Source organism: Belonocnema kinseyi, chromosome 6 (assembly GCF_010883055.1).
Source record: "Belonocnema kinseyi isolate 2016_QV_RU_SX_M_011 chromosome 6, B_treatae_v1, whole genome shotgun sequence".
Classification (NCBI taxonomy): domain Eukaryota; kingdom Metazoa; phylum Arthropoda; class Insecta; order Hymenoptera; family Cynipidae; genus Belonocnema; species Belonocnema kinseyi.
The window spans coordinates 118,461,139-118,489,126 of NC_046662.1; the positions used below are offsets into that span (position 1 = coordinate 118,461,139).

At 35.8% G+C, this 27,988-nt stretch overlaps 1 protein-coding gene across 1 annotated transcript in view; it reads right to left on the reverse strand.

Annotated features, from left to right (window-relative positions):
• Positions 1-426: 426 nt before the first annotated feature.
• The window catches only part of LOC117174520 (neuralized-like protein 2), a 239,800-nt gene continuing 212,238 nt past the window's right edge, over positions 427-27,988 (reverse strand). Inside the window, exons 3-4 of the mRNA XM_033363713.1 lie at positions 971-1,203; positions 427-854 (exon numbers count right to left, since the gene is read on the reverse strand). Coding sequence (XP_033219604.1) covers positions 739-854; positions 971-1,203 — 349 coding nt within the window. The 3' untranslated portion in view covers positions 427-738. The remainder of the gene's footprint in view (positions 855-970; positions 1,204-27,988) is intronic.

A 27,988-nucleotide genomic window follows, 5' to 3' on the forward strand; every position in this document is an offset into this window, starting at 1 on the left:
TTGAGACAAACCTGGATGTTGATGTTTTTGCGGGTCCTGAAGCATCGCCCTTCCTCTATTGGCTGTCTGCTTGCGGTTGGTCTCACTATCACCTCTCTTTTTCTGTTGGCGGCTTGTTCTGTCTGCGGTTGAGTAGACGCTTCACTCTATAACCCCTCATCCGAAGCTCTTCGGTATGGTTTCGCAGCCGTTTATGCGAGAAACGCGAGAGCTCTGGGTGTTTATCGCACGACACATCATGCAGTCACGCCATATAGCATTTTCGTCCAGGGGCTATACTGGTGTTACAGAACTCTAGCAAATCCAAATATCCAAAATATAAAGCAAAAAAGTGGACAAATTAAAAGATTTTAGAAAAAGGAACCTGAATGAATTCCACCACCATATTTGGTTCTTAGCCACATCAAATATAATAAAAGTATTTTCATTAAAAAAAAATTAAATTCATTCATTAATTTATAACATTGATGCTAATCACAAGAAATGAAGTTTGCGATCTTACGTACAAAATATTTACAATATATCTAGACCGACAAAACTTTGAAGTAAAGTACAATATGCTTTGCTGATTTGTATGAACCAATTTAGTTACGATAGTAAAGTTAAAAAAAAATTAAATTTAAATCATGATTAAAAGATGAATGAAAACCTTGACAAATGAAAATAGATAGTTTTTTAGTTAAAATTGTGATTTTGTTGTTGAAACTATAGTGCTGCAGTCTGTAGTGTAGCCATTCATTATGATTTATACAGCAAGTAGTCTTTTAGCGTTTTCGGTAGAGGAAGATAATTCACCGCAGTTCTCTGAGTATACTGAAGTATAGCGTCACGACACGCACCTTGTAGTGTGGATACTAAAAATATAAATAATATAGGTAAAAAGATTAACTTTTATTAAATTTAATTACTTTTTATTTAATAACTTTTATTAACTTTAATTAAATTAGATGCAGTTGTAAATTATACTCACTACCATACAGTTGTACTATCCTAACTTGCTTCGTCGTACCATAAACATCTACTACCGCATGCAAAGGTCCAGCCTTATACGGGATATCTTTTTGGCAAACTCCTTGATCTTCACCGTTGATGATAAAGTGCATTTCTGCTTTGTCTGAACCAGCCTGTGGCACATACATGACACCGATTCGACTTCCCGTATCTGTTGGTAGGATATTTTGTGAGTACCCAACAATATTTGGCCTGAAAATAAACACATTTTCCATGTTAGTTAGAAAATGGCGACTAAGAGAAAAAAATTCGGTCTAACCGTTGCGGAAACTTCAAAAAAAGAAAATAGTGGTGCAGCTGTTGGCAAAACGACCACAATGTGGTCTAGCATTAGCTTTTTTTTTACAAAAAGGAGATATTGAGTTACAACTTGTTAATGTGCTCATCTAATGGCACACAAACTAATATATTTTTCATCATCATAAGGCACTATTTCTACTTGGCAGAAAATAAAATAGAAAAATATTGACATTTATTTGCAACATTACAATTTTATTTAAATAATCTCGAAAGACCGATCGTGTCTGTTTATGCTCATGAGCATACACTTTTTCACTTTCTGATATTTTTTGGTATTAAAACTTGTGTATATTTATATGAAAAGGTTCCTTATAATCGGTTTCAGTTTAGGACATAATTTCGACTTTATATATAGGAAATTTATTCAGGATATACGCCTATTAGGACGTAACATCAAATAAGAATTCCAGAAAATGAAATACTATTAGTTAATATTCTATTCCTTTATACTTAAAAAGTCACTGTGTCAAATTTGGTTCAGAAGAGAAAATTTTTTCTAAAATATCAAGCCAAAATTGTCCGGAATCCTTGAGAAACGCATGTTTTTCTTCATTTACTTCAACATTATTGAGGGTACAGAAAAAGTATTCAAATAGAAATTGTAGATCTCTGTGCAACACATCTTTTTTTCATTTTTCCCTGAAAAAAAACCTTGGTGGGCAAAATAAAGAAAAAAAAACAGTTTAAAAAGTCAATCATTTCTTTATATTTTGCAAAATCAGGGAGCATATTAAATTTTAGTTACTACTGCATTCTAAAAAATATATAAATCGTCATTTGTGACCCGTAAAAAATTGAATTGGTCAATTTTTTATTGTTATTCATAATTTTACAAAATAATTAATTTGAAATCAAACTTTTACTTAATTTGTATAAATTGTCATCAGAGATATACCGTTTATTTGTAAAAGTCATCTCAAAATCATTAAACCTTAACTAGAGCATCGTAAGCGTATACATGGCGCTTCGCTAGTTTTTTTCTATGCTATCCGAGACCCAGCGTGAAAAGTCCGCATGAGATTTCAGCTTAAGCATAAGCATAATTTCCTTGGACCATAGCGCGGATCTAATAAAACCATTTCTGAGTTCAATTATGACTTAGATATAATTTTTACGGTTCAAAACCATCTTGGTATGACAAATCGTGCAAATCGACGGAGATGCATCCTGTTGATGAATCAAAATTTGTGAATTGTCTGTTAAATAAGCTAGAACTGGCGTTACTCTCATAACAACTTTGTCCGAGTCAACATATAGCTTGTCTCGCTTTCCAATCTTCAAATTTTTACCAGTAACCGTAAACACAATTTTTTATCTTGGATGTCCGAAGAAAACATTTCTTTAAATCGGCTTATTTACTAAAACCTTGCAGTTTTTAAAATGACAGGATACTCCACCTTTTCATTTACAAAAGTTCCAGTGTAATAAATGGATGCAAGCACCATACGAATACCCGCGTCTGCGGCGGTGAGATTACTAATCGAGATCGCGTAAATATTTATAGTGTAAAATTGAAGCTATTCACCTTTAGCATGACGATAAATAATGAATTTTGGTCTAATATAGTTTTCATTTTTTTATATTAATTGTTGAAAAAAAGAAACATAAAAAATGAGTAAAAGTTGGTTACATCGATCCATATGCTGGAAGCTTTTCTTTTATTGCGATTTTCGTCAGTGATGGCTCAAATAGAACCTCTTCCCATATAGAATCGAGATGAAAAATATAATTTTCTATGTTTCAGATTTCTTTCTTTATACGTAAGTGGTTGACAACATAAAAATAAGAAAACAAGGAAAAGTTGGTTATGTACACCCATATGTTGGCAGATTTTTGAGCGAGATGGCTCAAATTAAAGCTCTTGGCATGTACAAGTGAGATACGGAATACAATTTATAATGTTATTGTTTTTTTTATCAGTAATTAAAAAAAAAAGAAAGTGAGTAAAATTCTGATATATATGTTAATATCACAACCGGCATTTCTTTTACTTTATTTTTCATTATGCTTATGTGGATATGAACGTATGGAAGTATTTTAAGAGAGAGAGAGAGCGAAACGTAAGGCAGCGAAAACAAAAAGTGCAAGGTCAGCATTCTATCTTGCATTATGGTAAGACACCAGAGAGTAGAAAGCAGGCCCCAGTAGATCAAAAGCATGAGATCGGCCGGAACGCGTAGGTAAGTTTTTTTTGTACTTAAAGGTGCATACTCGCGCCTCTGATTAGCGGCGGAGTAACAGATCATAGGAAAGTGCAATCTTAGGAAGAGGGAGAGCTAACAACGGTGCAAAACTTGGAGATGTCGCGCGATTTAGGAAGGTTTCCTCCCATTAAAAATAAGCGCCCCGCACCTTCCAATGCACACTGTCTAATTGTCGCAGAGGCATGTAAATCGACCATTAGTTTAATTGTTGCGAAAGCAGAGTTCGGGTCGCTGATTTTATTTTCTCACGTTTTCTTTTTCCGCGTCCCGATTCTGCCGAAATTCGAAAAGCTATAACTGAAAGTCGTTTACTGAAAACGATTACATGCAGAGATTTTAGTAGTTATAAAGAAGATATATTCACGAAAGAATTGTATACAATAAAAAGTAGTAATAGTTTTAAAATAACAGATGAGGAAACAATCAATATAAATGCCAATTTATTTGTCGAATTTATTACTAAAGCTCTTAAGAAGTCTGCACGATAGATATCAACAAATATTAAAACGAATAAAATAGAAAAGAAATGGTTTTATAAAAATAGGAATAGTGCTGTTTTATTTATCAGAAACAGAACAAAGGAATATAGTGAAATAATATATTAAAGAATTGAACAAATCAAAAGAGAAATGTGAAGGTTATACATATTTAGAGAATGGGAAGATAAGATGTACCATAGAAGTCGTTAAGTTTCAAAATATTAAGTTTACAGAAACAAACGCGATTGCAGAAAATTTTAAGAAATATTATCTTAATATTGCACAAGAGGTAATTAATTCAATACATTTTGAAATGGAAAGTACAAACTACAGTTTTAAATTTGTAGAGAAGCAGATAACTGAATTCCAATCAATAGACATATTAGAGTTAAATAATGTCGTAGGTAAAATGAAATATAAAAAGGATAGTGTGAATGGTATAAAAGCATCAATTTTGATTGAAAGCGTGAAGATTTTAGGAAATGAATATTTGACTATTATTATTCAGTCTTTAAGGCAGGCAAGTTAAGAGAAAAATGGAAAGAATCGGTTAATACACCAATTAATACATTACCTGTATATAAACCAGTTTTGGAATTGCTAGCAAAAGATAGAATTGAGAGCTGTTTTCTTTAAAATAATATCATCACGCAACACCAGTCAGGATTTCGTAAAAATCATTCCTGTGAAACAATATTGCAGGATATATAGACTAACTGGACGGAGAAAATTAGTGTAGGCAGACTGTGTGACGGGGGCAAGAAGAGATTTTAGTTTTTAAAAAGGGGTCGCGCTGACAGTAGTCAGAGCGACGTTTCTTTATTCTAAGTAGTAAAAAAGTATGACAAGAACTGGTGCACTGGGCCAAAGCGCTACAATATATAACCCTTCTATCTTATCTGCGTGGACGTATGCCACTGTTACACCCCCTTAGCAGACAGACTTTTAGTACCTAAACCCTTTTAGTAAAATGTAACTTTTTTATTTTTCATGTGCAGAGGTGTTTCTTCTACTAGAGGGTTGTTAGATTAAATTACAGTAGGCGAAGGAGCATTATGAACGTTATACTTAAAACATTCTCAGTGTCGTCTAAACTCAATCTCATTTGTTTAAATACATTAACGTTTACTTCTCTAGGCAGAGTGATTAGATGGTCCTCTAACATATCTAGTGAATTTTTATCGTAAGGTACATTATATGACATATTACTTACGAAAGATTTTTTATACTCTAAGTTTCTTTTTAAATACAATTTTACATTATCTGTCAAAATTGTACATCCTGGTACTTGAACTAGAGTATTTTCAGTTAATTTTACCGCTGTTAATGAGTTTCCGCATACGAGGTCTAAGTTAAGTCTACGCGTAGGTAGTATTATGTACCCTTCGTTGGTTAAAATATAACTTTCGCTGTGTAATTTAAAAGGTGAAAAGGTACACCTCGCTTCCTCTTGTGAGTTTTTAATTATACTAGCGTCGCAATTGTCTGTCTATATTAGTCTATAATCCGGTTGATTTCGATGGCAAATTTTATAGTTGGCTAAGTCTTTACATTTATTTAGTGTGTCTTTATCAGTAGGTACGTATCCAGTTTTAGTTTCAAGTATAAATTCGTGTTCGGGAAGGAGGGCAAGTTGGGTATTTTGTATTTTTTGTGGAATAGGGATTATGTGGTTAATAATGTATTTTCTTTTTTTAATATGGGTATTTTGATGACATATATGAAAGATTGCTTGACGCTCGGTGCATTGACTTCCCTGATATCGATAATGTGCTGATAACTCTCGGGGTCGGCTTCGAGGTGATACTTAGTTCTATGCAATGTTTCGTATCCCCAAATAGTAGCCGTTAGCATTTGCGGTGTTAGTATTTGGGGTGCACAATTCCATGATTTCCGTTATTTATTGCCGTTAATAATGTATTAATTTATTCTGCTAATTCTTCTATTAAAATTGCACAAGTTAAAATTTTTGTTATTACGGATAAATTCCTCGTATTATTATTGATGCTTCTTCTGAATTGTTCGGCGTTACTAATTTCTTGTTTTAATTGAGTTTTTAATTCACCTTAATTAATCAAAGAAGAATTTAATAATACTTTTAATATTTTGGTATGGTTTTGCAAGGCTTGAGCCATATTTTTATTGTCTATGTATAATTGATCGAATCCCTCATTAATATGTTCAAGGTCGTTATTACTTATAGTTCCAAACAGTGTCTTAGCTATGTCCCCAATTGCGTTTATTAATCCTCTTTTGTGTCGTTTGTTACCCATCACCTGGTTGAGTAGCTTATGTTTATTTTTGGTTCTCTCATACCTTTCGCCTGTTAATCTAATCTTATTTTCTTCAGCGCAGTTTGAGTTACACGCTCGAATCGCGAGTCTCATTATATCGCGAACTATATCTGATCTTTCTTGTAGGCTGGAATCATTGATGCTTATCATGAGCTTCCAGGTTTGATGGTAAAGATGAGCTGTTCCTATTTCCTCGATAAATATGTTTCCGGTAATAGGTGTCAAGATCTTCATTCTATAAAAAATAAGGTATGATCTGGTTCGCGTGAATTCTCGTTCTTTCGGTGTTAAACAATATTATTTAGTTATTGTTATCTAGATTTTCGAGTATGTTTGCGGGTCCTTTCCAACTTGCAGATAGTTTGTTAGTCGCAATATAGTTGACGAACTTGACCAGGTCTCCCGGTTCATAGATAGATTGCGGTAACACTATCTTGGAATCTTGGTACCTTTGTATTTCTCTTTTTTAAGTTATAGCTTTTCCTTTGCATTCTGTAAGTACTGCTCATGCCTTTCTTTCCACATATCGAACAAATCCTGATATTTCAAATTGGGAGAGGTGGCCAAAGTTGACAGCAAATTAGAATCGGTTCTGCCAAACGTGGCTTGGAACGAACTTATACCAATTCCATCTTGCTCAGTAGTATTGTAAGCGAGAGAAATTATTTTCAATACTAGGTCCCACTCAGTTCACGTGTCCTGCATACAGGCTCTCAGTAAACCTTTGAACACAGAGTGAGCTCTTTCTAAACTACCGTTACTTTGGTGGTGATAATTAGTTGTGTTCACATGCTTTATTCTGAATAGGTTCTCGAAATTCTGGACTAATTCGGAAACGAATATCGTTTTCCATATTTTTCCATTCTCTTAACTGTTTGGCTTTGTCGATAGTTTTATTTTCCCCAAAATGTTGATTATAAATAGAGCCATGTGCTTCCTTCAATATTTCGAGTTTCTCTTGTCGGGTCAGTTCGCTCAACGGTGAGAAGCAGTAGAAAATATTTAAATAATTTTCGTATTTTCGGCTGAAGAAATGGATAAATTGTTTAATTTTAATTTTTTCTAAAGGTGTTATGGTAGGATCCATAAAGTGTAATCTGGCTATTGTCAATTTCCGATTCTTAAAGTCTGCTACTATCTCGTTAATCCTTGTAAGCCACGTTCATTCATCATAGACTGGCAGGATTTCTAGATTTTGTTCGTTCGAGGGTCGTTTGTGGATTTTTCTCCACAATTTTCCTCCTGTGTTTGGTTTCTCTCCGCTTCACTATCGAGTCCAGCTAACACCTCCTCATTGATTATCTTTGGTTTCGGTTTTTCCTTCACAGATGGTTTCTCGAAGTTCAACTGATGCGGGGGAGGAGTTGTCAAATCTGCTTCAACGTCAGAGGCGTCAAGCATTTCTATATCGGGTAGTCTGGATTCCAGTTCCTCGGGACTTATCTCGGCATTCTTCATAGCTTCCTGTAACGGGTCCTTTCTTATTGGAAACAATCTGGAAAGACAATCAGCCGCTTTGTTTTCTTTTCCTTTTATGTGCTCGATCGGCTTGCACGAGTACTCTTCCAATCTTAACCTCCACCGTAGTAATTTGGATGAGGGATTTTATACATTGTGGAGCCACTTTAAGGCTCGGTGGTCAGTTTGTATTCGGAACGTCTTCCCAGGAGGCACCGTCTTAAACGTACCGTGGTCCATAACACGGCCAGTAAATCTTTTTCGGTAGCAGAGTAATTTTGCTCGGCTCCGTTAAGAGTCCTAGATATGAAGCAGCAGGGTTGGCCATCCTGACTCAGGAGGGCTCCTAGTCCTACATTTGAGGCATCCATAGTAAGCCCGAATTCTTTACTATAATCAGGGTATCGAAGTACAATCGATGTACATAATACGTTCTTGAGTTGATCAAACGCTAGCTGATGTCTAGTGGTCCACTTAAAAGGGTTATCTTTTTTTGTGAGTTCGGCTAAGGGTTTAGCGACAAGTTTTTTATAAACTTACGGTAGTAACCTGCTAACCCTAGAAAATATTGTACTTGTTTCATGTTATTAAGCGTTTTAAAATCCTTTACCGCGCTGACCTTATTTGGATTAGGCTTAACACCTTCGGCGGTGATAAGGTGTCCAAGGTATTCTAGTTCGGGTCTCAGATATTCGCATTTTGCAGGTTGCAATTTTAATCTGGTCTCTCTGAGTCGGTCGAGTAATAATATTAGTTTCTGGTTGTGTTCTTTAATTGTTTGTCCAAAGATGACTATATCATCTAGGTATACAAAACTGTGCTTTCCGATGAGGTCTCGTAAGGCTTGATCCACCATGCGTTGAAAAGTAGCCGGAGCGTTTTTTAGACCAAAAGGCATCCTGTTTAATTCAAAATGTCCGTCTTTTGTGGAGAAAGCTGTATACTTTTTAGATTCTTCCTTCATAGGGATTTGATGAAACCCTGATGAAAGACCGAATGCAGAAAAGAATTTCGATTTACCCAGGTGATCTAGGATGTCATCTATTACGGGTAAAGAGTAGGCATCCTGATCGGTATCGAGGTTTATTCCCCTATAATCCGTAACCATTCGTAATGTTCCACCTTTCTTGGGTACAACCCATATCGGTTAGTTGAAAGGTGAGCTTGAAGGCCTTATTATGCCTTGCTGAAGTAAAGAGGCCACCTCTTCTTTTACGAAATGTTGCTTGCTTTCTGGCGATCGATAAGCTTTTATATTAACAATTTTACCTGTTTTTAAAATGATCTCGTGTTATGTTAAACTGGTGCAAGGTAACGGATCTCCATCTAAGGTGTATACATCGATGTACTGCGAAATTATTCGCCAAATGGAGTCGGCTAGGTCTGACTCCACGTGATCCATCCGGGTTTTTTCTAATAAATTAAGAATCCTTGGGTTGGCAGTGTTTTCAATTTTCTTTATTTCCTGTTCTGAGATTTTTGTTATCCTATCAATGGGTTCGTAACTGGGGATAGTGACTCTCATCGGCCTGTCTGAATAATTGAAGAAAGGTACCTGTAATTTTCCATTTTGTATTCTGTAAATTCCGGACGGTACATTTTCGTCTTCTTCGATCCAAACGTCTGCGTCTAAGTTGGATTCTAGCTGGATGATGTTCACCTTTGCGGTTCTCCCAAGAACATAGGTTCCATCGGTGTGTAGTGGCAGTTTGACCTTTTCGAGTATTTCGAGTATTAAAAATCTTGGGGTGATGGTGTACATTTGGAACTTCATGAGAAAAGGTATTCCTATTATACCTTCCTCAGGTAATGGGAAGTGGTTGTGAACTACATGGAAAAGATGTTTTTTATTAAAATAGTTCAGGTATACTGCTTCCGTCGATGTATGTTTATCGTGACCCATAAGAAAGTTCTTTTTCATCCAAGGGGTGTTGCCGCACAGTATCGATTTTTCTTTGATAAGGTTTATGGATGACCCAGAGTCGACGAGCAATCTATAAGTACATCCGTTTATTTCTCGTCCCATGATTGACTGGAGCTTTCCGCATATGGCTGATACTCGGCTGTATCCTCGTAGTGGATCTGCTCTTCTATTTCCTCTTGACTCATCTTTTCGTGATCTAAAAAATGACCCTGATCCTCTTCCTGAATATTCCTCACTTGCGGGGGTCGCTTTTGGAATGTTCCTGTTGGAAAATTTCGTTGCTGTTGTGATTGGCACTGATTAGCAAAGTGTCCTGATTTTTCGCACCTATGACAATTCAGTTTTGATTTGTCTGTACCGGTGCCTAGTGTAATTCCAAATTGTGGTGTTCTATATGAAGGCGTTGTATGCTGCACTTTTTGTGGAGGTGAAAATGTTTTTTGAGGAATTTGAGGTGCATATCGCTTCGACGCTCTGAATCCTGTCTGTATTCTCGTTGGTTAAGCTTCTCGCAGCCACATCTCCATTTCTATCGCATGATCTTGCGCTTCTGCTACATTAGCGGGCTTTTGAGCTTTTACTTGCAGCCCTATCTCGCGTTTAAGGTTCAATAAATATCCTTTTAGACATTCTTTCTCTTCGATGTTGATCGCTAATTTTTTTTCCATTGGTCCATAATTTTCATTTTGAACCGCATATTTAAGCTCATTTACTCCCTGCTGAAACCTAAGGTTGAAATTCTGGACCGTTTCCGTGGGTCCCTGTTTACAATTTAGCTGACCTACTTCTCAACGCAGAGACTGGTCGGGTTTGTTTTAAATTTTGACGCAGGGTTTAAAAAAGATCTTCGTATGAATTGATGGTGGTAAATCTGACCGATCTTTCTGCGTTTCCTAGAATTTTTTCGGCTATCACAAAGTCTAATAAGAGATCGGGTTGACTACACCGTTTTTTCGCCTTTTTTATTATTTGGATGAAATCTTCTGTCCCTACGTCATCCTGCCCGTTAAGTGGTTTAATAGTACGTATAATCTCCTTGGCTTGGATAATACCTTCATTTTGAACGTTTATAGGAAGCATAGGGCGAACGGGATGACTGAATACTTCCTTATTCTGATAGACCGGTTCTACGTTTTGAGGGTTCGCATGGTGCATAGCCTCAATAGGGCGGTTAGGTGCTTCCCTGTTATAAAGCTAGGCTCTTGGATTACAGGATTCGCGGAGGGCGTAGGCCGGACAATATTATTAGGTACTTCACTACTGTGATAAATAGGCTCTTGGATTTGGAGATTCGCGTAGAATCTAGAGCCGCTAGAGCGATTAGTTATCTCTGTAGGACAACTAGGTTCTCGGTTTCGATTAATGCTATTTCCTTTTTCTCCGTCTGATGTTAGTTCCGGATCCTCCCTATATGTTTGTACCTGGGTTCTTAATCCGACTCGGCCGGCTAGGGTTCTGATTTCTTCCACCCTATTTTCCATTTCCCTTGTCAAAAGACTCATACTAATTTCGTAACTATTCATTTTGGCTAAGATGGTTTGTAGCATCTGTTCTGTTGTCGGATGAGTAGGAGAGGATGCAGGGGATGCCATTGTCGCGGTTCTGAAAGGCGTACTGATTTCGTCTAACACGTCCGTCGAGTCAGAATCACTAGTTTGGGTATCGTTATCTACGGATGTGCCCTTCCTGTACGCGTCGAAAGCCAGGTTCCCCATCTTATTTGTTTTACGAGAAATATATATCTATGTCACGCACGCTTTACAATTCTCGTTCTTCTCTTAATTTTTCTAATATTTTTCACTTAAAGGACCGCATTTTTAGAAATTCACTCATGTATCTAAATTAAATGCTTACTTTTTTGCTGTAGCGGCTGCGTGGTTGTCCTCATCGTCCGTAGAGATGTTGAACCAGGCGTGACGGCACGAAGTATCGCCCGCTTGCTGCTACTAACTTCTTCTTATCATCTTCGTAGGAGGATGGTGAACCAGGCGTGACGGCACGGCATATCGGCGGCTTGCAGTGGCTTCGTCTTTTGGGAATTGCTCCCGAGGGTTTACAGTAGTATGTCGCTTACCCAAGTTCCTTTTTCATGTTTTCGTGAACACTGGTTTACGTAAAATAGGGCCTACTCCACTTTAGTCTCTAATTGTACCAGTTTCCTTACTTGTCTACATTTTACGAGGAAAAAATTCGTAAATATCTCCTCGGAGATTTTTCTTTTTCTTTCTTGACCCGCTGCAGGTGTTTAGTTTCAAGATGATGCAGTTTGATCGTTTTAGCTGTGATCGTTTGCCACCATCCTTACAGGATCGCCAAAATGTGACGGGGGCAAGAAGAGATTTCAGTTTTTAAACAGGGGTCGCGCTGACACGTAGTCAGAGCGACGTTTCTTTATTCTATGTAATATAAAAGTATGACAAGAACTGGTGCGCTGGGCCAAAGCGCTACAATATATAGCCCTTCTATCTTATCTAAATGCGTGGGCGTATGCCACTGTTACAAGTGATAATGGTGGTATTTCTGGATCTAAAAATAGAGCTTGATATAGTAAATAGAGAATTATTATCAGTAAAATTAAAAGTTTATGGTTTGAAAGGAAATTTCATTAAATGGTTTGGAGAATTATTATCTGATACGAAATATTATATAAAATGGTACAATATAAAATCATCCTGTGCTAACGTTGACAATAAGGTACCAAAAGGCTCTGTACTAGGGCCATTAATGTATATTATAAATATGAATGATATTATTAATGTGGATGAAAACTGTGTAATGAAACTTTTTGCGGACAAAAAAATGATGTTTTGTGAGGCTGAAAGTGTACTGGGTGTTGAAAGAATGATATAAGAAGACTTGAACCGCGTACAGAATTGACTGCAATGTAACCAAATGAAAATTAATATTAAGAAAAGCAAGTACTTCATGTTAAGTGGTGTTCGTAAGGACGTAACTGATGTTGACTACATTTGTAGACTGAAGAAGTAAATATTGAAAGGGTTTTACACTTTGAAATACTTGGGTGTTGCTGCTGATGACAAGTTGAGGATAAATGAAAATAAAGATGATGTAGTAAAGGAAGCGAATAAGAAGATTTATTTTGTGAAGACAATCATACTGTGTATCGCAATATACAAGATTATTAGCATATAAAAGTATAATAGCGCCTTATTTTGAATACTGTTCAACAATACTTTTCGACGCAAATGAAACGGTGTTGGATTTATTAAAAACAGTCAAAAAAGGTCAAAGAAAACAATCTTGAACTGCGACAGATATGCGGCTGTTGATGCTAAGTTATATAGTCTATTTTTTATATCTGCGAGACAAAGAATAGCTTTAAATGTTTGTATTTTCATATATAAGGTAGAGAATTATATGTTACCGCAGTAAATTTGTCATAAAATGAAAAAAGTAGGAGAGTATTTTGCTGCCTTGATGATATAATAATAGTATCAAGAAATTTTGAAGAACATTAAAAATATTTGGAAATCGTTTTAGATAAAATTAAAAGTGCAGGCTTAACAAGAGGTTTGCACAAATGCGAATTTTGTTGTTCCGAACAGAATATTTATGATTAAAAGTAAATGGCAAAGGTTTAAAAATGGATGAAGATAAAATTAAACCTGTTTTAAATTTTCCAAGACCCAGAACAGTTAAAAAAAATACAAAGATTGATAGGAATGGCATCATGGTATAATAAATGTCTTCCAAAATGTGCAGAAATAATAGAACCCCTACCAACGATATTAAAAAAGGAATCAAAGTGGGAATGGACTTATAAACAGGAACAGGCATTTACGACTATTAAAGACTTACTTAAAACAGCACCAATTTTAGCCTTCCCTAATTTTTGAAGTAAATTTAAACTTAAAACCGATGCTAGTGATACAGGATTAGGAGTCGTATTAACTCAAAACATGAACGGTAAAAATTTTGTAATAGTGTTTGCAAGTAGAGGTTTAAATGGCAACATTGCCCTAAAATGGCTTGACAATTTTCAAACATCCAACAGGTCGACTAGTGCGCTGTGCTTTAGCATTATTAGAATATGATTACGAGGTTGGTTATAGAAAAGGAATTTTAAATCAAGACTTAGATGCATTATCAAGATTAAACAAAAGGAAATAAAAGTTTCTCGTAGTTTAGCTAGTATAGCAGAAAAGAAGGAAAAAGATTTCAAAGAAATTGAGGATAATTGGTATAAAAGTAAAATGTTACATATTAAAAATTAACAACCAAAAAGTCTAAACTGGAGAATACGTGATAAACAATTATTTTTGTATAGACCTGACTCTTTCGAATCAATTTTAAATTTAGATAGCAACCCGTGGAAATTAACAATACCAAAAGAATTAAAAGAACATGTTTTAATTGAGATTCACAATATCAAACAAGCAGGACATTTAGGAACGGAAAAAACTTATGCGGAAATTTGTGAAGATTATTTTTGGCCTGGAATGTACTACGAAACATTAAAATATGTAAAAGAATGCGAAATTTGCCAGAGAATAAAACCGAATGTAAATAATCAAAAAGGTTTAATGGGAAAAGGGATAGTTGAAGAACCGTAGACAGTTGTAGCATCAGATATGATGGGCCCATTACCAATATTAAAATCAAGAAACCAATATATTATAGTATTTGTAGAAATAGAAAATGAGTAGAAATAATTCCAGTTAAAAATAAATTAGCATAAACAATTGAGAAAGAATTTCATAAAACGTATTATTTCAAAACGGGTAACACCAAGAATTTTGTTTACAGATAATGGAAAAAATACATAAATAAATCAAAAATTAATTTAACAAAAACATTTGGAATAAGATATTGAAAAACCCCTCAATATCATGCACAAGTAAATTCAACATAAAGATGCCATAGATCGACCAAAACGACAATAAAATTGTATTTAGAGAAAGATTATAAAACGTGGGATGAGAATTTAGATGATTTACAGTTTGCATTAAATACATTTAAACATTCTTTGGCAGCTTTCACACCAGGTTTTTAAAATTTTTGTAGAAAACTTCAACCAATTCAAGCGCTGAATAAAGATTTAGGTGACAAAAGCGAAATTAAATTTCAGGAGTCTGGAAAATGGGCTGATAGGATGCCAAAATTAAAAATAATTAGATGAGAAGTAGCAAAAAATTAGGTCCAACAAATGAAACACAGTCTAGATATTATAATCTCAAACGTAGGCCCATAAGTTTCGAATTTAGCGAACAAGTTCTAAAAAGTAGTAAAACATTATGAAATAAAGGGGAAAGAATAGCACAAAAATGGAGTAAAATTTTTGAAGGACCGTTTTTGATAAAGGCAAAAATCTCACCAACAATTTATGAAATAAATACATAAAAATGAAGGGACTGCTCCGCGGAGTTGTTTGAGAGAGATGAACTCCTCAAACACACTTGCGGGGCATAAAGCCTCTTACGTAATCAACCCCCACTTTACGAAACGCCAGAAAGAATAATGAACGGCAAGATCGAAGAAAAATCTACATAATGTAAAAATTAAACAAATAGTAAAAAAGGAAAGATTAAAATACGGACTTCTGTCACTCGAAGACTGGAAAGGAATGATTGAGTGGAGGAAAGAAGAAGATAATGTCAGAAGGAAGGAACTGTAGGAAAGGATGAAAGCATTGAAAGAAGGAATGAAAAAACAAGAAGATGGGCAAAAAAAGAAGAATAATTATTAATAAATTTTTACATTTAATAATCAATCACAATTAATTAATGAAACTTTTTTCAAACTAATTTATAAACAACATAATAATCAATTCTTATACCTTTTACAAACACAACAGGAACGATTATTTTCCAGCTGTTAATTGATAAATTAAAATGAATTTTATAGATTGGATAAAAATAAAGGCTCCGAAAATAAAGCAAATAGGGCTATATGAGGCCAAGATGTAATTACAATTACAATAAAGTAGAATAAAAATATAAGTTATTTTTCAGCAGGAAAAACCAAAAATCAGAAGAAGATACTAATCTGGAAGGAGACTATGGAAATAAAAAAATTATATTTTAAATTAAGAAATTTGAAAATCATTCAGTCAATACGTTAGATATTATTATATTTCACGACAAATATTGCAGTGAATCGTCGAATCGAAAGAAAACCCATCCCACGGTTCCGGATTCCACAAAGACAAAATACATCAAAGGTAGTTTCGGCAGAAACAGATAAAAAAATTCAAGGAAATCATCCAAATAAGTTAGAATTTGTTACTTATCGATGGATCGAGTAAAAGGCTTAAGGCTCGTGCAATACTGTCAGTGGAGAGCGGAGAAGCAAGTCTACGAAATTCTGCATAAGCTTGAGATAGTCCGAAAATTATCTTAGAAAAAAAAAGAAAAATAAACACCATTTTCAAGAGAAATGAGTGTAAAACAGCTTACTCCGAAAAGCGGTAAGTGTTGAACGCTATAATCAAGTTCCATATTTTTAACTGTGAGTGTCTTTTTACATGATACACAGGTTATTTCGTTATTTTGTGATCATTCTTTTATAACTAAATAGTTTTCAAGGTTAATATTTTTTAACATAAAGTATTTTACTTCTGATGCTTGCTAGTAAGGCTTTATATTTGTAAGTAATTAATTAGGAAAAAATTATATATTCTTTGCTCATTTATTATTTTTATCTCTACAAAAAAAACAACTTATTTTTAAATATTTGTATCCCTAATACAAGTAATGAGTCATATCATAATACTTTCACTAAATAAATAAATTTTAAATTCAGCCTAATCTTATCTCACTAGAAATAAATAAATAAATAAAAAATTCTTTTGATTAAATCATATCTAAATTAATAATAATGACTATTTGCATTATAAAAAAGCCTCACAAACCCATGTTTAGGACATTTGGCACATTTAAACTCCCCACCTATTTATCTCATCTATCTTAAAATAAATCCCATCTGTAATCTGAAGAAATACAAAATTTTAATGGAATAATATACAATATCCAAATATACTATTAACTGGAAATTTAAAAAATTTAACTGGACCTTCAAATAAAAATATAATTAGCTCCATAAGTTGTCTTAAATCGATTTTGTAGACGAATATACGCAGACGATACTGTAACGTCATTGGAGATGAGATGGCTAGGGTCCCCCTGAGCTAATGCAATATTGATTATTAGCTGTATTCAATAGAAACAAGGCGACTTACAAAAACACAGAAACATTTGTTGTTTCTTTATTTTTACATTTTTACATTTGACAGCGTCATATTTATTATTTGTTGTGAATATTATTTTATTCAGCTTATATGAGAAAATATCATATATCCAAGGCAAAATAAATATACATTGAGCTGGGCAGTCGCTTTTAGTTCTAACATTCAGGAAAAGAAACAGACCCATCTTTTTCAAAGCTCTTTACCATATGTTTTCTCCTTTTGCACAGAGCAGGGACCAGACTTGTCCATATATCATGCAAATTGACATTGTGATGCAGAGATTTTTCTCCTCTAAACGATTAATTTTCTAAATTTTACAGTCATAATCTCCTCTAAAAATGATCGACTATTCTGTTATTTCAAAAACAGGTCAAAGATTATTTCGTTTATATTGTACAGCAAATTTCTAAAATTAGAATTAGGACTAGAGTATGTTAATCCAATAAATATATTAAAACTATTACGTTAAAGTTTAACAAAAATTGAATCCTCTGCTGCATATATCGTTTTCATTTTATATATGTTTGCGTTGTTTATGATGAGTAGTCACCCATTTGTTTTTTTCAGGATTCTCTATCAGCCGCGCTGTAGAACTTGACAGTCGATGTTACTTTGAGGATACGTAATTTGAGGTGAAGTAAAAGCATCTATGCTGGAAGAAACTGCTTTGTAGGGCGTCCTCTTGTCCTTTTTTCTGCTAGCAGTGAAGCTTAAAGAAGATGTTGAGATGCCTTCATCAGACTAATAAACATCTTTAATCTTCTCTGTCACAATCTTCGCGGTTAAGGATACATCCAATTACTAATTATATATGTATAGTCAGGTTCATTTAATTGTTGATGAATTCCCAAGACTCTCCAGCTTTTGTTGATAATCTCGAAGCTTCCTGCGTATTTCTCTTTGTTCACAAGTAAAGTCATTTCCGAAAGATACGTTCAAAGGTCGCAGATTTTTAACCTTCTTAAAAAAGAATTTGTTTTTTCTTCGAATATTATGTTCTTCTCATCCAAAAGATCACATCTGGTTCTGTAGAATTTTCGTTCTTCCATGATACTTTCATCCGAGCTCTTTCACACTTTAATATGATCATTCATTTTCTGAATAACCACTTCGCTGGATTTTACATTCCCTTGAACCGATATTACTGGCGAATTCGGTTATCCTCCACTGGTGCACTTCAAGAGCACTCCGAATTGCACCGAAGAAGGTTAGAGTAATGAGGAAGAAGTTAGAAGAAGTAAGAAGCAGCAGGTCGGAGTGCCTTGGAGTACACTAGTGTAGTATAACCGAATTCACTATAAGAGAGATTTTATCTCTTCGTTTTTCGTCATAACTACCGAATTAACTCGCACTTTGCATTTCAAATCATAAAATTAGAATAAGCTTTTTAAACTCTCAGAAAGGAGTGACACGGAACGACCATTATAGGTTATTAGTTTTTTTATTCTGTCAGGGATTTTATCTACTTTTTTCCCTATCATGGACGTAACGAGTAATTTGTAAATAACTGACTTTTTTATACTAAAATAGTCGCCCGTCATCCTCAAAAGAAAAGTTGCACGGAACATGGACAGGCAAGCTCATTTCATTGCGAAATTGTTTAATCTACGCGTGATGAGTCTATTCTGGACAAAGTCCGCAGTATTAAGATTCGTAAAAAGAATTCATGAGTAAATTTGCTTCCTATTAGTTTTGCGCAATCAACTTAATATTTAAACATCCAGTAGAATTTCGCCGATGATACGTTGTAACACATCCGAGAAAACGACAAAACAAACTTCCCTTGCCCTTTCATATTACAATAAACTATCGTTATCTGACATACATTTCATTAGTCAGACCTTATCACCCTGACGTAATCAGCTATAATAGTCCCTCTCATTATCAAATTTGCGGACAATCCTCACCTTAAACTCGGGACGTGAATGTGCTTTTATTTTGAAGTTAACAAAAATCGCAAAGTGATACTAGTAACTGTGAAAATTGTGCGCCCCCTGTTTGTGCAAATGCCCATATTGAAGGAATAACTTCAATAAGAAGAGAATTTTTAGAATCAATCTCTGAGCATACATTTATTAGGTTACTTGTAACATATGGAATATAAAGGCCATGGAAAACTACTTGGTTTGGACGGGAGAACAATTGAAATTTTTATATTGGATATAGTGAGGGATTTAGTGAGAGAGGAAAGCAGCATACAAAATTCCGGAATTTCCTTTTATGAAGGCATATGCATTTAATAATATGAACCGAATACGGATCTATCCTCTTCTATTACGCCCTCTCAAGCAATGTCCAACCCTGTAGGTAAAGCATAATAAGGCGCCTTTTTTAGTGGTGTCCCCAGTAGGCCTAATCCACGTGTCAGTACTATACAACACTATACTATACAATAATATACAAGGTCAAAGTAATTCAAATAAAAATTTTGTCCACATAAATCTTTATTTTTACTTTAGTTACTAGTTTTTAAGAATTGTTAAAATTTTACTTTTTAATATTTAATTATTAATTATACTTTTACTTTTTGAGTTCGCCATAATAATGGGATACTAGTTCAACAAAGGTCAATCTCGAAAGTTCTTTGAACTGATACATTTTAATTTGTTTTAAAGCAAATGAATGCTTGCGTTTCGATTCAGGGATTCAGGGAGGCTTGGAATTAATTTACGTCTAGCTCGATAAGCAGCTAATGGACATTGGTGGAGTTACTGCCGTAGTCCGTGAAGTGGAAGGGGACGTTCGTTCCCCTCAGCCGGTGGCTGACTGTGAAGGTCGGGAGCGAAATTCTATCTCCCAATCTGGGACCCATCGACGGACCGGCCAGGTTAGTTCAAATTTTACATAAGTTACACGTGAAACGTGGACAATTTCTTTTGGGAAAAGTTAAAATGGTCTCGTTTCTAATTCAAAGCGTTCAGAAATAAATTAAAAGTGAAAACCCCTTCAAATGTAATAAATTTAAATTCGAAACGATTAAAATTTAACAATTTCAAATTGAAAATTAAATTTAATGTTTCAAATCCCCGGACTGACTTACACTCTACAAACAAACGCAAGTACCATAGGGCTTGGAGCGATACTTTAAAAAACCAAGTTAGACTCTATCCGAAAAATTATCAGTTACGCTAGTGCCAGATTTTCCCCCACTCAGTTTCGATACGAAAAAAGCGAGTGAGAATTCCTAGCAATCATTTAGGCCCTCAATAAGTTTGTTTCTTATCTTAAAGGACGTCCCTACGTCCTTAGAACCAACCATAAAGCAATCACATGGCTACATCGCGTTAATGATGTCCAGGGCAAACTCAGACAATGGGCTGGCCAGTTAGGAACTCATTTTTTAACCGTCGAAAAATGCCTAACGAGTCAAAGCCGTGGCCCTAGCGGTAGCTCCCTCTGACATTAACGATGAAGAGGATCTCTTCGTCGATGAATGCCGGCTGCTCCCTAAGAATAGAAATCCCACGTCTGAACTGCCACCTTACCTTGCGTCCATGAAAACACGTGATCTGTACGACGACATTACAAGTGCTCAGCAGGCAGATGGCGAGACATGTACACTCATCTCCAAATTTAAACAGCTTGCATCATTGCCAGTTCTTACGGAAAAAGAAGCTGTAATTAAAAAACATTATTTCCTTAACCATGGTGATCTCTGGAGAGCCAGGCGTAAAACAACCTGCACTTGGTATATCCACTCCCTGATCTGGCTCGGGAGATGGTACTTCATGAATACTATGACTCCGGATTTTCCGGGCACCCGGGTATGGACGAGACCCTTTAAGCCATCCAACAGCGATTTTTCTGGCTCAAGATGAGAGAGAACATCAGGCAATGCGTAAAAAGTTGCTATCTTTGTGCTTGCTTCAAACCCCTCAGGATCACCTACCTGGCCAACAACGCCCCCGGTAGTCAAAAAACCCCTGGAAAACCGTTGCGCTTCACCTAATGTGTCCTTACTCCCGAACAGGACGAGTAAAAGCTTAGCTACTTGTAGTAAACGATCTTTTTTCAAAACGGGGTCATCCCGTGGGACATCCCGATAGTATGAGTTCTAGATACTTAGCGTGTGTATGAAACGATCTCTCGTTTTTTACTTCATCTTTTCGAAGTGACACATCTAGATGGAGTAATGCACTTTTCTCACTTCTGATGTCAAAATTGGGGCTAAGGGCCTCGGCCTCCTGCTCTGCGGCTTTGTAAAGGAATGCTCCTTTGCCAATCATATCGTATTTCCCAACCATTTTAAAGAGAATAAATCTGCCATTTGCAACTATGTAAGCTGTACTTAGAACAATTCAGTTATGAAGACAGTGAATAGTCATAAGTCCGCGTCCGCCTTGACGTCGTGAAATGTTTAATTGCGAAACGGACGAATTAGTATGCAAGCTGTTATGCATATGTATAATTTTACCTATGGTGATATCAAGGGTCGAAAGCTCATTCTTCGTCCATTGAACCACATCGAACGAGTAGACTAGAACCGGGAAGGCAAGAATGTGAGCCACAGATACCTTATTTAACGACAACAGATTTGAAGAGCAAATCTGTCGAAGAAGATGCTTGTATCTTTTTTGGAGACACTCCTTCACTGATCCCTGTACTAAGGGCTTCTGCTGAATAAAGTTACAGTAATTAAAAAGCAGTCGCGGAGAATTGACCAGGGTGTTCCATGAAGCAATAACCCCCGAGCGGAGGTGTAACAACTGTGCCGAAAGCTGAATTGCACCTGGGTGAGTTGTCTCAAACAGTAACTTTGGAATACCGTTTCACGTCTCAAAGTATGCAAACTAATCCTTGAATGCGAGACTCTACAAAATCAAATGAACCCTTTCCCTAGTGTCTCGTGGGGACAATAATCACGCTACGGAACCACCAAAAGTTGTAAATGCGGTTCAAAACGATCGACCGCGCAGAGCACCCGACAATGTGTCGGCAAACAGTGCTGATCACCCTAGAGTTCGGGGTGTTAAAAATAATTTAGATGGAAACACGACGACGAAACAGCGAAAGGCTCACATTAGGAGGACGAATCAGTTTAAGGATGACTTGTTACACTGCTTTATGGCGCGTATACACGATCGTGATTTCAGGACAAGAAGGAATATTGACATGCAGGTTTGTCTTAATCTCCAAGATCTGGCTATAATGGATGCCTTTCAGCGTGCGAATATATTCGAAGAGTCTCGATCTCTGGATTGTCAATTGTTCAGCGTATGGCGTTACGAGAGCTTTGGCTGATTCAAATCAAAGGCTTAATCCGATGATGGATCGAAATACCAAGATACGCTTGCATCAGCTGAACAATGGATGCGCAAGACAGAATGCGTCCCGTCTTTAGGGTTTGATTGACTACATAATATCTTGTGCACCATTCACCGAAAGAGTTTGAAAGTTCGCCCAAGAACAGCGTTTTCTCTTTTTTGTCAAAAATCCAACCAAACCCCACGAGGTAGACTTCTTGGAAAGAGTTATACAAGCTCCCAAAAAGAGTGGATTTTTAAAGAAAAAACTGATAATATCACCCGCTTTCAGGAGTTTTTCGACTTCATAACATCCTAGGAGGAATGTTCATTAATCACTGCCGAAGAGGTAAAAAAGAACTGAGGGTCCCAAGAACTATTCCGCTGCTGGACCAGATGTTATCAAGAACATCTAGTGGAAGAAGTTTACTTCTGGACGCCAACATCTGGGCCGCATATTTAACTTATATTTAAACTCGGACACGCCCAATCTGCAGTGGATGGCGTTCGGACGCACCATACTCCCACCGAAAAAAGGCAACTTGCCCATTAGCGCATTCTGTCAAAGGTCAGGATTGACTAAGGGAAAGCTTCTGATTTAACCTCTCATTGACTTATCATATGTCTGCTGGAAAGCATGAAGATTCATCCAAGCATAGCAAGATGCATAAAGAGATTGATGTTGATATGGAAAAAAAAGATTTAATATCTCATCTGGAAATTATCGTGTGAAAACGGACGTCAGCTTTCAGATGAACGTCTTCCAGGGCGAAACCACGAGCCTTCTGCACCTTGGCATCACACTTCTACCTCTATCTCTTGCACTATAAAATTCTCCTGGATACCTATGCGGCAACACTAATCATCGCAAGCATAAGATCACTCATTTATTTTATGTGGATGACTGGAGGACCTATGCTTCTGGTAAAATAAAACTTCAGCTTGCTCTAAATATCGTCAAGAAATACACGGGAAGAGAGATTGTTATGGACTTTAGATTGGAAAAGTGTGCTAGGATTTATCTGAAGAAAGGAAAGATTGTTGGCGTTCCTGATGACGCTGAGCTTGTAGATATGTGTATTTAGATATTTTTTCACTGGAGAAACCTATACATATCTGCGAGTGTCTCAAACCCGCATTCAGGACGTAGCATGAGTGAAGAAGTTTCTCCAAAGCATATACAAGCATCTTCTTCGACATATTTTGTCTTTAAATCTGTGGTCGTTGAACAAGGCAACTGTGGTTAACATGCTTGCCGTCCCGGTTACACTCTACTCGTTTGGCGTGGTTCAATGGACGAAGAACGAGCTTACTGCTCTTGATATCGTAACACGTAAAATCATGCATATGCATAAGAGCTTGTATACAAAGCAGTTTTCCAATTATATCCAGATGAATTCCGAACTAGATAAATGCAGAAAAGTGCATTTAGTCAGATGAGAATTAGGAACCGCAGAGCAACAGAATGAGTTTGCGAATGACATCGAGGCAATGGTTGAGGATGAGTTATATAAACACTTGGGTATTCTTGAATCTAAGGCTATTCAGCATACGATAGTTAAGAAAAGCTTAAGTACTGTCTTCACCACCAGACTCAAAGTGATCCTGAAGAATTCTCTGAACTTAGCAAACAAGATGAAGGCAATCAACACCTATGCCATCCCTTTCCTCACCATCCATGTCGAAAAGACGAAGAACCGAACGCACAACTCTGATTCGGCGATTGAAAGAGTAGTTTCACCATGACATGTCGGGGGTAGAGGCATTGTAGATGCCAAGAAACTATGTAAGTTACAAGTTATTCAGTTGAGAGACTATTTTAAAGAAAACTTGATGTTGCGCTTTACAAAACCATATGTAAAGCTGATCTGAATTACACGTCCTCGAATTTTTCCTCAGAGCCGGCAAAAAGCCGCCTACGGCGAGCGCTTACAACATTAACTCAGCATGATAAATAATCGTATAAAGAATATATTATAATCATGCATATAAAAATTGTAGTTCAAACAATCAGAAACTGAATAATTCAAATAATTGTAACATTATTTATCATTTCATCAGGCTTTTTTTTCGACGTAAAATAATGTGTGAAAAAATGCAATATTTAATACAACACAAAATGTATGTTTGAAATATGGTTTGGACTGCTTGAATATGACACAATCTTTGGGAAAAAATATTGGAATATTTAGAAATTACAGGAAACCTTTGTTTCGTCCTTTAAAAAAAAATTGGTTTAATAAAATTTCCAGCTTTTCAATGTTAAGTTATACTTATGCATGAAGCGATGATAAAACAAAGCTGTATGTGATTATAGATACCTAAAGATTGATATATGTGATATAACATACAGCATTGTGTGACTGAGAAATTATATAGGTGACGAATTAAGAACTTGAGTGGATTAAATAAACTGAATATAGTGAACAGTATTTCGTTGAGGCAAAAGTGAATAGTTGTTATGAAATTAGGATACAAAATTTGAAATTATTATAGAATTTCAGTTTTTAAAGCTTTTTATAAAATCGTTGAAATTGCGCATAATACGCTGTTGTAGAGCATGCTTTCATTTTCGTTTAAAAAATTTAATGTTTAGATTTTGTTGATGAAAGATAATCGAATGATCTTATCCTCTCATGACCAATATTAACTCCTTTGCTGCATCTGTTAACCTGTCCGAGGGCTTTAAAAAGTAAACAATTGTTTATAACTCTATCCATTGTTTATAAATTTTCAATTTATGTAAATTTTCCGTAGCCATATACTATTTCAATAATAAGTCAAAACCATTTTACAAGGGGAACGTCAGACGCGATGTTTTTTGTTTTAATTCGTACTTTTTTAAAAGGAAGGTCATGGCCCCAAAGTAAAGTTGTGAAAGGACCACGCACTAAATGTATGGGAAAATGGCTTTCGGTGGATTTAGCTGAAACTTTGTAATTTTTAAGGTTATAAGTGCCGGATAAAATATCCGTAAAAAAATCCACAAAAATGGACAGTTTTAGCGCTATGCAGCGCTAAGCGCTCAAGATCAATGAATAAAACGAATTACAACAGATTTTTTTACAAAAGCGATGTCAACATAGAAACCACGGTTCAGATCGTTGTCTGTCATATTTTCACCTACATCGTTGACTCATATAGCGCGCTTCTAAAAACGATCAAACTTGATGCGTGTTTCGTATACAGACATCGCTTGCGTCGCTAACGCTACTAGGATTGGTTCTATTCGCTGATCATGGGCGCTTAGCGTTCGGCCCTCTGGCGAAGGGTACACTGTTATTATCGATGTGCGCACTAGTTACTTTGGATACATTTCTGTCTTTAAAAAAGTAATTACTTAGTCAAGTTCAAATCTTGAGCGCTTAGCGTTCAAACCTCTTGCGAAGGGTAGAATGTAATTATCGGAATGTACGCACTAGTTACTAATGTTACTTTGGGTACCATTTCTGCCTTTAAAAAAGTGATGAATTAGTCAAGTTAAAAGCTTGGGCGCTTAGCGTTTGATCATTTTGAGAAGCGCGCTATATGAGTCAACGGTGTAGGCGAAAATATGACAGACCACGATCTGAACCGTGCTTTCTATGTTGGCATCGCTTTTGTCACTAAATCTATTGTAATTCGTTCTATTCACTGATCATGAGCGCTTAGCGTTCGGCACTCTTGAGAACAGTACAATGTAATTATCGGAATGTACACAATAGTTACTAATGTTACTTTGGGTACCATTTCTGCCTTTAAAAAAGTGATGAATTAGTCAAGTTAAAAACTTGGGCGCTTAGCGTTTGATCGTTTTGAGAAGCACGCTATATGAGTCAACGGTGTAGGCGAAAATATGACAGACCACGATCTGAACCGTGATTTCTATGTTGCCATCGCTTTTGTAACAAAATCTGTTGTAATTCGTTTTATTCACTGATCTTAAGCGCTAAAACTGTCCATTTTTTTGGATTTTTTTACGGATATTTCGTCCGGCACTTATAACCTTAAAAATTACAAAGTTTCAGCTAAATTCACCGAAAGCCATTTTCCCATACATTTAGTGCGGGGTCCTTTCTTGGTCCCAATATTTGATTAGTTTTGAGAGAAACGAGTTAAAAGTAAATTAAGGCAAGTCTATAAAATGAAAAAAACGGTCTCCCACGTGGGCAATAGCTCCGCTATAGAGTGCCCGGGTTGAGTGCAGATGCCGCGGATTTGATTCTCACTGCCTAAAATTTAAAAAAAAAATTTGCTTCATAAATATTTAAGTGTTTATATGTTTCATTCCCTCGTAAAATTTTGTCAATTACGCGATAAATTTTTATAAGCATTATAAATTTAACCATTCGCTTAAAATTGATGTAGTAAATATAGAATAAGAACATATCAAAAAAATTATATTTTAAATACGATATAAAATTTTAACCATGTAGATGACTATTTTAAAATAAGAATATAAGCGAAAACTTTTATTTCGCATATTTTCATTCGTCCTATTGGCCGTTTCTGTGTTTGAATGAGAAACAAGAAACAGTCGACGCTATTTACCTTGCCGCGGATAGACCGTAGGAGAGGAATTTTCCTGGAAACGATGTTCCCCCATTCTCGAGTCTAATCTTGATGGGTGATGCTTGATGCGAATTGTTTCGCTCGCTACGTACATTGCCGTGCGCGGATCAGCGTTTACAAACAGAGAAAGTTTGATTTTCAGAATACATATTGTAGAAGTAATCTTCTCACATTTGGTTCCAAAAAATTGTAAATCCATCGTTCTGTCGCGGAATAAACTGAAAAATAGGTTAGTATTTACGAATTATTGATAAACCTTTGATTAAATTTTCCATACTTGAGGTTATCCCATATGACAAAGGAATGATCATAAGCATAAATATTATGATTTCGAAATTCTTTTATAAGCCTCCTTAACAAAGCATATAATGACTTTTTGCACTTTAAAATTGCCTTGAAGGACCTAAATCATTGACGACAACGTAAATAGCGAGCGGAACAATTCTTGGATGCCGAGCCGTCACGGTCGTGGTGGAGGAAGAGCTCGAGCGAGAGTTCGGAGAAACGGAAATGTAAATAACGGCAAGGTAAGTAGCGTCGACTGTAAATAGTGAGGGGGAATAGAAAATTGAAAGTATTGAAAGCGTCTTTGTCCTTGTACGAACGTACGAGTCGTTGTTTGCTTGACGTGACAATGTAAGGGAGTATTTCAAAAATTTTCTAGAAGTGCTTATTATTTCTAATACTGTTGCATTTTGAATGACAAAATAATATCCACGGTGAATTCTCAAAGTGTTCCTGGTACTTCGACAGAAAATGAAATTAAAAAATCGATTCTATCGGGTCTATCGTGCACCACATGTTATCATCTCCTGTATATTCCGGCATGATCAAATACGATAATTCACGCATGATATGCTCAGAAACTTTGTGACAAATCGTCCTTCAATCGATGTGCAAGATGTAGCATTTCTTTCTACTTTATCTTCTCTTACAAAAACTATCAATCTCGCTCTTTTGACTGACTATGCATTCCGGTTTAATTTTTTTTCTATGATATTTTTCTTATAGTGTTTCGTGATATTTTATTCGAAATAAAAACATTAAAAACAATCTTTTCGTTTAAATAATTATAAAACCAAAATAAAATAAGAAATGCAGGCGGTGAGAATCGATCGCACGGTCTGTGCGCTCAAACCGGGCGCTCTACTGCGGAGCTACTCGGCCACTTGGGAAACTTTAAAGACGTTTTTTCTCAAAAATGGCCAAACATTGGGTCCTAGGAATTTTACAACTTTACTTTGGGGCCATGAAGCACCTTTACGAGCTGAATAAAGTAGGAACATAATATAATATACAATGATATAGAAATAAATA